The following is a 12,741-nucleotide window of genomic DNA, read 5'->3' on the forward strand; positions in this document are numbered from 1 at the left end:
GAAACGATCGCCCATTCTACGTTTGGTCTCGCCAATGTATGAGTCCACACCAGGAACAACGGATACAGTCGATGAGGTTGGAGGAAGTGCAAATAACCCTCTGCCTAACCTTTCAGTCCTGGGCCTCCTCCATTGCCAGAGTGAGTGAAGGAGTAGACGTTGAGGTGTTATTGAAGAGCATTAAGGTGGATACATTTTCAGGACCTGATGGGATTTATCCCAGGTTATTGTGGGAGGCAAGAGAGGAGATTGCAGGTGCCTTGACGAAGATCTATTTATGTGTCATCTCTAGCCACAGGAGGGCAGGAGAGTAGCAAATGTTTATTTAAGACAGGAAGTTGAAATAAATCAGGGAGTTATAGGACGGTGAGCCTCACAACAGTGGTTGGGAAGATATTGGAGAGAATTCTTCAGGACAGGATTTAATCCAATTTGAAAGACAATGTGTTAATTTGGGACAGTCACCATGGCTTTGCACACGGCAAGGAAATGTATAACATGCGGTATGTGTATTTCTTTGTAGCTATTCTGTGCAAGTGTATCCTGTTATATGCAAGGTTGAATTTGTGGCATTACGAGTTTAATGATGGGTTAGGATAAATGGAAGAGAGGATGCGAGTGTTTAACATTTATTAAGAATGAATTAATCGTGTGTAGTTTTCTTTATTTAGTAGATACTGGTAGCATAGGAGGTGAGAGCAGGTATTAAGGGGGGTTGTTCTGGGATGCCAGAACTAACTGATGAGCTTTCCTGATGTGCCGTGGGCCTAATTCAACGAAACACCAGTGAAGGGAGGTGCCCACTTCATAACCGCAATGATATACTTGCATCAACACTATCAGTTTTTTTTAATGTGCTTTCGAACATGTAGGTAGCCCCATCTTTTCCCGTTCACTTTGCCATCTTGTTCCCCCAACCTAGAAAAAAAGCATTCACCCTTTCACCTTTTCTACTCCACTCAAGATTTTATAAACCTCAATGATATCACCCCTCAGTCTTCTGTGGTCCATGGAATAAAGTCCCAGCCTGCCCAACCTCTCCCTGAAGTCCTGGAAGTATCCTCATAAATCTTCTCTGCAGTCTTTCAAGCTTGATGACATTTTTCCTAGAGCAGGATGACCAATACGGAGCACAATACTGTGGCCTGACCAATACCGTGTACAATTCTAACATGACATCCCAACTTTAATACTCAATTGAAGATAGACACAAAATGCTGGTGTAACTCAGGCAGCATCTCTGGAGAGAAGGAATGGTGACGTTTCGGGTCGAGACCCTTCTTCAGACTCAATACTTAATTCCCTGACTGATGAATGCTTTCTGCACTAACCTATCTACCTGCGACACCTCTCAGTAAACTATGTCCTGATACTGTTAGATCCTTAGATACTTTTAGGATGGCAGGCACTGGGGTGCCGCAGTGGGGTACCACTAGTGGGGTATCGCAAGGCTCGGTGCTGGGACCGCAGCAATGTACCATAAACATCAATGATTTAGATGAAGGGATTCAAAATAACAATAGCAAATTTGCAGATGGCACGAAGCTGAGTGGCAGTGTGAACTGTGAGGAGGATGTTATGAGAATGCAAGGTGACTTGGACAGATTGGGGGAGTGGGCAGATGCATGGCAGATTAAGTTTAATGTGGATAAATGTAAGGTTATCCACTTTGGTAGCAAAAACAGGAAGGCAGATTACTATCTAAATGGTGTTAAGTTGGGAAAAGGGGAAGTACAACGGGATCTGGGGGACCTTGTTCATCAGCCTATGAAAGTAAGCATGCAGGTACAGCAGGCAGTGAAGAAAGCGAATGGCATGTTGGCCTTTATAACAAGAGGAGTTGAGTATAGGAGCAAAGAGGTCCTTCTGTATAGGGCCCTAGTGAGACCACACCTGGAGTATTGTGTGCAGTTTTGGTCCCTTAATTTGAGGAAGGATATTATTGCTTTTGAGGGAGTGTAGGTTTACAATGTTAATTCCCGGGATGGCTGGACTGTCATATGCTGGGAGAATGGAGCGGCTGGGCTTGTATACTTTGGAGTTTAGAAGGATGAGAGGGGATCTTATTGAAACATATAAGATTATTAAGGGTTTGGACGCGATAGGGGCAGGAAACATGTTCCCGGTGTTGGGGGAGTCCAGAACCAGGGGCCACAGTTTAAGAATAAGGGGCAAGTCATTTAGAACGGAGACGAGGAAACACTTTTTCTCACAGAGAGTTGTGAGTCTGTGGAATTCTCCACTCAGAGGGTGGTGGAGGCCGGTTCTCTGGATACTTTCAAGAGCTAGATAAGGCTCTCAAAGATAGCGGAGTCAGAGGATATGGGGAGATGGCAGGAACGGAGTACTGATTGGGGATGATCAGCCATGATCACAATGAATGGCGGTGCTGGCTCGAAGGGCCGAATGGCCTACTCCTGCACCTATTGTCTATTGTCTATTGTCTTCCCAAAAACTTCAACACTCCACAACACTGCCCAGGATCCAACTGTGAACGACCTGACCTGAATTGACTTCCCAAAATGTAGCACCTCACACTTATCTGAATTAAACTCCATTTGCCATTCCTCAGCCCACTTGTCCAACCGACCAAGGTCCTGCTGTAATTCTTGATAATTATCTGTGCTGTCTACTAAATCACCCATGTTAGTGTCATCTGCAGACTTACTAATCATGCCTTGCACATTAAGTTGGCAAAAAAAAAAATATTGGGTATGCAATCCATTCTGTCGCTTAATTATGCAGAAAAGATGTATACATCTCCTGAAGTGTAAGAATTTAAGTCACAATGACTTTTGGATAGGTAGCTCTAGTAACCTATACTATTGGAAATTTTAGAAGACTTATCGCCTCCACAATAAGTCTCATACACCAAACGCTAAATAAATATACACACTATCTTAAAACACGTAATAATAAAACTGTCAGAAAATTTTGAATATTTTGGCTGTTAAACTTATTAAATAAGTCTTTCTCTCTCTCTCTCTTTCGGATATTAGCTGCAAATTTCATTTAAAATCCTGGTTTGCCACTTCTTATTAAGATGTTTTAAATTCACAACAAAATGAACCAATTATTAATCACTGGAGACCATATAAATTGACGGAATAATAAATCAATTTCAGCATTCCTGTGTATCCAAGTTGTGCTTTGGTAATGTCATACAATTCCAGCAGATGGCACAGGAGAGATTGTTAAGAGATGATATTTCTGCACAAAAAAAGTTTTGATTTGTTGAAGCTCTTCGCAGTTCTTTCTATGAAGCTTTGTTCTTTGTCCTCCACAGAAGCTGCCTGACCCACTGAGTTACTCCAGCAAATTGAGTTTTGCACAAAATTCCAGCATTTGCAGTTCCTTATTTCTTCATTAATAACAGAGACACAAGGAACTGCAGCAGCTGGAACCTTGAGTAAAACAGAATATGCTGGAGTAATTCTTCAGGTCAGTCAGCACCTGTAGTACGAATGGATAGGCAATGTTTCAGGTGGGGACCCCTTTTAAGACTGAACAGTCCAGCGCTAAACTTCGCCTATTCATTCCTTCCGCACTTGCTACCTGACCTGCCGAGTTACTCCAGCACTTTGTGTTTTAATCATTATAAATAACACAACTCTTTTAAAATATACCTTGATTTTCCCTTTACATAAAGTAGCCAAAGGAGACATGGCTAAGTATTACGGGTGACCCCCGTTCCTTTAACTTCATTTTTTAGTTTAGTTTAGAGATACAGCGCAGAAACAGGTCCTTTGGCCCACCAAGTCCGCACCGACCAGCGATCCCCCCACATTAACACAAGCCTACATACACTAGGGAAATTTACACTTATACCAAGTATAGAAAATCCACGCCAATCAACCTACAAACCAGTACATCTTTGGAGTGTGGGCCGAAAACAAAGATCTCGGAGAAAACCCACACAGGGACAGGAACGTACAATCTCCGTGCAGACAACACCCGTAGTCGGGATCGAACCCGGGTCTCTGGCGTTGAAGGGCTGTAAGGCAGCAACTCTACCGCTGCACCACCGTGCCGCCCTATAATGTATAATAGGGCTTCAGCAGAAGAATGCTACATAGTGATTCCAGAGTGTGGGACTACAGCATAGATTTCTCAGCGATCTGATACACTTAAGTCCTTGATCAACTCATGGTCTGCTAAACCATATCTTGAATAATTCATCAGATGTCATCCAAGTACTGCCAATCTCCTTTTTCAAGGAATTGGATGGAGAAAAAAAGACAAAAAATCTAGATCACTAAAAATAAACCATGTCCAGCTCTGCACTATGAATCACATATTCTATATGCTTTCAAATGTTTTGCTGAATCATTTAAAATAATTCATTAGTTGAATCATTGTCTGTGGAAGGAATGGATAAACATTAACCAAAGGAAATCAAAAAAGAAAAACTGAGAGTAGCCGGCATGAATATAAACATTTGACTGAAGGTTACCTCGTTTTAAATCTGTGTATTGAATTAAAAGATAATTAAGTGTAAATATGAAGCTAAATATACAAATTAATCAAGTAGAATCTGTTGAATTGGCTTGGTGCATTTGGAGTCCTTGTAAAACGGATGATTTCCCTATTCATGAGATCATCTTTCGGTACAATCAGAAAAAACGGGAAATAAAGCGGATTCTATCCCTGTAATTTGGAGTTGGATTCAAGTTGAATTGGCTTGGAGCAGTTCAGGTTCAACTATACTTCACCTATGCAAGGCCAGAAGGCAAACATATGCTGCAATGACTTGACAGTATGAGGTCACCCAGTGCCATGGCACTGTGGTACATATATCACAGTGTGCTTATCAATGTATTGGCCACATCATTCCTAAATTCTGAATGTTAAAAAACACAGGAAAATTGAGAGCTTTTACATTGTACAGCACAATGCTCCTTTAAATTTAGATTTCTTGACACGACTTTAAACCACTAATACCCATCCTCTTGCCAAGACTAAGAGGCAATGTTGACATCAAGATGAGCAAGATTCGCTTACATTTATATTTGTACTTGGAAGAAGCTCCAATATGTCCATTTTGTTAGATGAGCAGCATTCATTAATTCACAAACCTTACTAAAAACAGACAAGGTCAAAAGGAATGAAACCAAAGGAATGGAAGCTGAGAATCCTGAGTTTACCCAGAAATCTAGCAGAGGCAATTATTTGGGGCATCTCAATACACCAGAAAAATAGAACAGGTACCTTCTGTAACATGGTGCTCATCTTTCCATGTCAGTTCCTCATAATAATGTTCATTTACTTACCTGCAAAAGAAAAACATAAATAATTAGACAAAAATGCAACTAGCAAATGCTTACGTTATTCCTCAGTTTTATTACTAGAAACAAAAAAGAAAATAACTAACATTGATTAAATTTGTATTTTGATCATAATCACCAGCCAAGCAAGATTTGAATACTTTACTATATTGAACAAAGAACAGCATAGGAACGGGCTCTTCGGACAACAATGTTTGTGCTGAACACATTGCCAATTGATCTCACTTGCCTGTACATGATCCATATCCCTCTATTCCTCGCACTTCCATGTGGCGATCTAAAAGCCCCTTAAATGCCACTATTATATCTGCCTCCCCCACAACCCCTGGCAATGTGTTCCAGGCCCTCACTACTCTCTGTGTAAAAGGCTTGCTCCGCACATCTCCATTAAACTTTCCCCTCTCATTTTATAGGACATGTGTTGGACATTTATTTCCTGGGAAAAATGTTCTGGCTGTTTATCCTATCTATGCCTCTCATAATTTTATATATTTCTATCAAGTCTCCCATCCACCTCCAACATTCCAGAAAATATAATCCAAGTCTGTCCAATCTTTCCCTGTAGCTGAAATCCTCTAATCCTAGCAGCATTCTGGAAAACCTCCTCTGCACCCTCTCCAAAGCCTCCACATCTTTCCTGTAATGGGATGACTAGAACGGCACGCAATTCTCCAAATACTTTTTGAGTAACATTTATAAATCATATGATTTATCAGCAATACTCAGCATTTTAAAAATGAGAATGAATATAAAATTATTTTTAGTTTTGTTTAGTTTCGAGATACAGCATGGAAACAGGCCCTTCGGCCCACCTACTCTGTGCCAACCAACAATCCCTGCACACCAACAATATTGTATACATATTAGGGACAATTTACATTTATACCAAGCCAATTAACCTACAAACCTGTACGTCTTTGGAGTGTGGGAGGAAACCGGAGCACCCAGAGAAAACCCACGCAGGTCATGGGGAGAACGTACAAACTCCATATAGACAAGCACCTGAAGTCAGGATTGAACCCAAGTCTCTGGTGTTATAAGGGAGCAACTCTACCCGCTGCACCACTGTGCTGCCTTCAATCAGTTTATTCTGCAGCAGAGAGCTATTTAATCCATATTTCTGAAAACACCAATTCCTGAGGCTTCAAAGTATGTGTACCTCATGCTAGAGTCTTAACAGCGAGTCTTTGGAGACTATCAGATTATGCAAGTCCACACACAATATTAAATTATTTGGTTTTTCATCAATGGACAAGGAAGTACAATAGACAGCAGAAACCAAGGCTGATATTTTTACTCCACATCTCTCACCTGTATGTGAGCTCAACTAGCTTTCAATCTAGCAGTCAATAAGAAGCTCAATAAATGAATTTAGAACCTGCCTCATAGATTTTCATTGGTTTCAGATCGGGCCTTTTAAGAATGAACTTACTGATTTCAATAGCTAAGTAGAAAGCGGAGTTGTGAAAATTAATGTTCAATTGATCAGAGTTATGTTTTCACCGTGACAGAGAAATGATCAGCATGACATCATTCATATCTAGAATAATCACTGATTCCACCTGAAAATCAGTTCTCATTCATCATAAAGTAGGTGGGGGCGGGGTACTGAGAGCATAAATATGTATAAATATGCCTGTGTCCTGTTGACATATATCAAAAATGTTTGCAGGACCAGAATAAGCAAGTTCAGTATTTTGATAAACTCAAGGAATCATGGGATTTGTCAAAGGTCATTCGGGATTTTTAAAAAAGAGAACTCAGCGCTATATAAACTGTGTATAAATTGTTAACTATTCTACCAAGGAATTAATCTAGAATTCTGTCAACTCAATAGCTTCCTTTCTTGTTCTGCTGTTCACACACTACACAGTCCCAGTTCTAGTTCAATTCATTAATCTGCAATTATGAGATATTCAAAAAGTTAAAGGATTCATTATTTACATTTAATCCTTAATGTGTTTGCTACTGGAATAAGAAAATATTACTTGTGTTTGAAACATTTTCTTATCATCATTCATAATTTATGTGTGAAAATATATTTAATCTGAGGCAGGCAGCGACTGTATCAGTGTGATGTGGACGAAGGATGGATTTTAATGGGTCGTTATTAAACTGTTCCATCTGTGTGACATCGCCAGCTCTCTCTCCCAAATCCCCCAACCCAACTGTCGACAAAGTCTGACTGCTCCCACTCATATTACGAGTTGGCTCCGCATTTGCCCGCTCGCTGGGACGGGCGGCGCCTCCTTCAAAGAGAGCGAGAACAGGTCCTGTCAGCTGGGGAGCTGCGACCCACTCCTGAGTGAAGCCTCGAGTTTGGCTGCGGTTCAAATGGCTGCAAATTCTCATAATTATCACCGCCCAATCATCCAGACCCGGCCCCCAGCTGTGTGCCCTGACAGACTGGGACCAACCCCAGAGGTTAATGCGACAGCATCTTTATTTAAGCCAACCCACCTCGAAATCTAACCAGCCTGTTTGAATCCAATCTGAACTTTCCAACCTACCCCCCACACAGCATATTCTCCTCGTTTCCTTCAATCCAGGAAGGTTGTTTAGTTAGGAATGTAAGGACTGTCTCAAATTGGTTGACCACACAACTTGTAATTCGTGTAAATCAATATTGAATTTGAATGCCTGTGACAGTAATGCCAGGGATTTGATAATTGACAGATTTGTTCCAGGCATTCTTGCGTTTTCAAGGCAGGTGCTGTATTGAGTCAACAATTTAAATAGATATAATTATGGATTTGTGCAGCCCGCTGTGGCCTGCTGCTGACATATTTGACAGATAAATTTATTTATAAATCTCATTGAAATGAATACGTAGGTCCGTACACACACAGTAGCTCAGCTGGCGAGAATGATTATCCCGAATAAACAATGACCTGGGCATGCGCAGTTGTAATACTGAACTCGTTTATTGTCACTGATATTTTGACTTCACATCACTTCACAACTGTAGTACTAAAGTCCTTAGGAACAGTTAGGAACTGTAGTACTAAAGTCCTTCGGCTTTCTGCAGAGACCGTTCCCTCCGTAACTCCCTGGTCAATTCGTCCCTTCCCACCCAAACCACCCCCTCCCCTGGTACTTTCCCTAGCAACCGCAGAAAATGCTACACTTGTCGCTTTACCTCCCCCCTCGACTCCATCCAAGGACCCAAGCAGTGTCTCCAGGTGAGGCAGAGGTTCACCTGCACCTCCTCCAACCTCATCTATTGCATCCGCTGTTCCAGGTGCCAACTGCTTTACATCAGTGAGACCAAGCGCAGGTTTGGCGATCGCTTCGCCCAACACCTCCGCTCAGTTCGCAATAACCAACCTGATTTCCCGGTGGCTCAGCACTTCAACTCCCCCTCCCATTCCGAATCCGACCTTTCTGTCCTGAGCCTCTTCCATGGCCAGAGTGAGTCCCACCACAAATTGGAGGAGCAGCACTTCATATTTTGTTTAGGTAGTTTACACCCCAGCGGTATGAACATTGACTTCTCCAATTTCAGGTAGACCTTGCTTTCTCCCTCCTTCCCCTTCCCCTTCCCCCTTCCCTCTTCCCGTCCCCCCACATCAGTTTGAGAAAGGGTCTCGACCCAAAACGTCGCCTATTCCTTCGCTCCATAGACACTGCCCCACCAGCTGAGTTTCTCCAGCATTTTTGTCTATCTTCGATTTTTCCAGCATCTGCAGTTCTTTCTTAATCATTGTTCAGAGTAGCTTTCAAAGGCAAAAATCTCCACATTTTAATCCATCACACCCAAATCCAGTAAACTGGAAGCAGATCTGTAATCCCTAAACTATTTTCTTTGGGGAGGTTCCCAATTTGACAAGCAATGAATTATTGATATCAGACAGGGCAGTGCTGCACTAGATTGGAGAAGAGAGCATTTGCTAGGGCTACCACATGCCACGTCAGTTTGGGAACCTTCCTGGGAGCTGTCAGAAGAAGGGATCAAACTCAAATAGTGCATCCTTCATAGATTGTCAACCAGCATCAAGAAGAGGTGCAAAAAGGTGCCTTATGCCTGTGGAACCATGCCCGGGCAAGGAGGTCAGCAGAAGAAAAATAACTTGGAAATTTGACAATTGAGATTGTTTCACACCACTGTGATATTTTATAATGCAATTGGTCGAGGCAATCATAAAAATAATACACTAAAACACTAAACAAATTAAATAAATATAAAAGAAACATTCTGTAGGGAGACATTTACATCTCATCTGAAAGAGACCGCATATCATTAAACATGGGTGAGGTCCCAGAATTGTAGGGTGACTGATCATGTGACTCTGATTAAGAAGAACAACAAAACAAAACCTGGGATCGAGAGAACAATAAGCCTAACGTCTCTGGTAAGAAAGTTACTGTACAGACAGTAAGGCAGTTATCGGTAAGGAAGGTTATCTAAAATTACAATAGGATGTAGATGAAGTGGGGAATTGGGCCAAATGTGAGGTGTTCACTTCGTGAGGGGTGAATATAAGGAGAAGGCATACAATACAAAGCATTTGTGTTTTGCTGAAGGTATACAATCGATGGCAAGGCCCTTATCAACATTGATGTGCAGAATGATCTAAGGGGCAAGGTCCTTAGCTCGCTGAAAATAACAACACAAGTAGACAGAGTGGTAAAGAAAGTGTGTAGAAAGGAACTGCAGATGCTGGTTTAAACCAACGATTGACACAGAAATCTGGAGTAACGCAGCGGGACAGGCAGCATCTCTGGAGCGAAGGAATGGGTGGCGTTTCAGGTTGAGACACCTCTTCAGAAGAAGGGTCTCAACCCGAAGTGTATCGAAAGTGTATGGTATGCATGCCCACATTGTTTGGGGCATCAAATACCAGTGTAACTAAGTCATGACACAGCCGCATAAGACTTTGGTTAGGCCGCATTTAGAGTATTACGTGCAGTTCTGGTCACCTCAGAATAGGAAGAATGTGAATGCATTGTAGAGGGTGCAGAAGAGGTTTTCCAGAATGCTACCTGGATTAGATGGTATCAGCTCTAAGGAGAGGTTGGACACATTTGGGTGTTATCTCTTGAACGCCGGAGGTTCAGGGAAGAACTGGAATAGCAGCAAGGCTTTTGACAAGGTTCTGCATGGTTGGCTGCTCTGGAAGGTTAATGACACATGAGATCCTATGAGAAATAGGCGAGTAGATAGAAAATTGGCTTCATGGAAGGAAGCAGAGGATGATGGTGGAAGGTTATTTTTCAGACTGGAAGCCTGTGTCTGGTAATGTGCTATAGAAGTTGGGAGGTCATGTTAAAATTGCGCAAGACATTGGCAAGGCCACATTTAGAGTATTGTGTTCACTTTTAGTCACCTTTTTATTGGATAGATATTGTTAAACTGGAAAGGGTGCAGAGTAGATTTACAAGGATGTTGCCAGGACTCGAGGGCCTGAGCTGTAGGGAGAGGTTTAGCAGGCCAGGACTTTATTCCTTGGAGCGCAGTAGGATGATGTATGTATAAGATCATGGGAGGAATACAGGGTAAATGCAAAGTCTTTTACCCAGGGAAGAGGAATCAAGAACTAGAGGACATGGGTTAAAGGTGAGAGGGGAAAGATTTAATAGGACTGGGGAGTACTGGTCATTTCAGCTCCAGATGTGATCCCAATAGTCCAAAAATCTGAATCCCTGCCCTCTGTACTAATTCTTGAGCCATATGTCCTTTCCTTCCATTCGTGCTCTCACTAATGTGGATCGGGGAGTAATGACATTATGATTCTCGAGGTCCTGCTTTATAACCTTTTTAACTCCCAATATTCACTCAGTAGGATCTCATCTCGTTTTCTACCCATGCAATTTGTGCCAATTGTAGAAGAGCTTCTGGCTCTCACCCTTCCCTTTGAGAATGTTCTGAAGCAGAGAGGGTACGACATACCAGCACGTCTAAAACGTTGAAAGCTAGATAGTGTTGCCTGAACTGTGATAGGCATATCAGAACCTTCTGACTGCAAAAAAACTGACCAGAACTGTATACAGTGCTCCAACTGTGTGGTCTTACCAATATCTTCTACAGCTGTAATCAATGCTGGCCTCAGTACATTGATGAAGGCAAGTGTGCCAAACTGGTCCTTCACCGCCCTATCTCCCCATATCGCCACTTTCATGAAACTTTGTACATTCCTTCCTCTGTTCTACACTCCTGACTGCAAGTCCTGTTCTGGCTTGTTTACCAAAGTAAAACATCTTGTACTTTTTTGAATGAAACTCCATTCCTCCTCTCCGATCCAGTTGACCAAGATCCCATTGTAATCTTAGCTAACATTTTTCACTATCCACTATACAATTTTAGTGTCATCTGCAACTTTTTAGCTAAGTAAGATTTCACTGATTTCACTCCTCCTACCTCGGAGTCGCTGACATCTTCCAAGGTGAGTATGTTGTCCACTCCGGGGAAGAAGGAAGAGGAGGTGGTGGTGGAGGGGGGGTGAAGCGGCACAGTGGACAAAACGATGGCCAACTGGAAGAAGCGGCAACTAATGAAGAGGGAGCAGCCCCACGGTGGCCAAGCGCGTCCTGTCGGGGACTATAACGTGAGCCACAACAAAAGCTGCGTCAACTGAACCGTGTGGGCAGTTGGTAGCAATGTTACAAAATTTTGAGATTTTAAAAATCAAGTCTGCAATTTATCCCATCAGATAAAGCATAAAAAGAAGTTTAATTTGACACCTAATTCACTTTCATATCTCAAGTATTTAAAAAGTTATGGCCATTTTCATACTCGGAAATTAGCATCTTGTTCCCTATTGATTTTCTACGGACATGACAAAAAAGCTGTGATCGTGGACAGTCAAAAGCCCATAACTTTCTTAAAAATTAAGAGCTGAATGAAAATTTCAGTTATCATAGATTGAAGCATTCTGAAACAAATATAAAATAATCTTACTTGGATGACCTGAAATTAAAGCATATAATTAGTTAGTTACCCAATTGGAGCTAATTCCAAACTTCAATTACTAGATCTAAACATCTATCCATTTCTTAATAAATGAGTGACATTTTTAAATAGCCTAAGTGTCCATATAATATTCACAAATAATTCAAAATAAAACATGATTTTTAAATCTCATTGACATTAATTTATAGGCCAAATAGAAGGAATTTAGTGTTCAATTGCTGTAAATTAAAGTCCATTTAAATCAGCTTTCTAGTGGGATCCTGTGAACGCGCTGGTTAATCTACTATAACAATTAAATAAAGCCCTTAAAACTGATAATAACTCAAGCGAGGGAATCTTCCAGCGATTTTTCGTTAATAATTAACTAGGCTGAACATCCTCGATTTGAACAGCCTAGGGAAAATCGCGTTTTAAACCCGCCCCCCTCTAAACGGCACCAAAATCGCCCACACGGGCTGGGACAAATTTTCAGCGACGCTTCAGGTACGTTTTGCAACATACCTACAGTTGGTGAAGAAGGGCTTGCTGTGGCACTCTCTACCCCCT

General features: G+C 41.7%; 1 protein-coding gene across 3 annotated transcripts in view; it reads right to left on the reverse strand.

Annotated features, from left to right (window-relative positions):
* The window catches only part of LOC129700480 (ankyrin-2-like), a 634,003-nt gene that overhangs the window by 505,879 nt on the left and 115,383 nt on the right, over positions 1-12,741 (reverse strand). Inside the window, exon 2 of one of the 3 annotated variants that reach the window (XM_055641017.1) lies at positions 5,209-5,270. The exons of the other annotated variants lie outside the window; for them this stretch is intronic. Coding sequence (XP_055496992.1) covers positions 5,209-5,229 — 21 coding nt within the window. The 5' untranslated portion in view covers positions 5,230-5,270. The remainder of the gene's footprint in view (positions 1-5,208; positions 5,271-12,741) is intronic. 3 annotated transcript variants of the gene reach the window in all.

The sequence above is a fragment of the Leucoraja erinacea genome, chromosome 1 (genome assembly GCF_028641065.1).
Source record: "Leucoraja erinacea ecotype New England chromosome 1, Leri_hhj_1, whole genome shotgun sequence".
NCBI lineage: Eukaryota > Metazoa > Chordata > Chondrichthyes > Rajiformes > Rajidae > Leucoraja > Leucoraja erinaceus.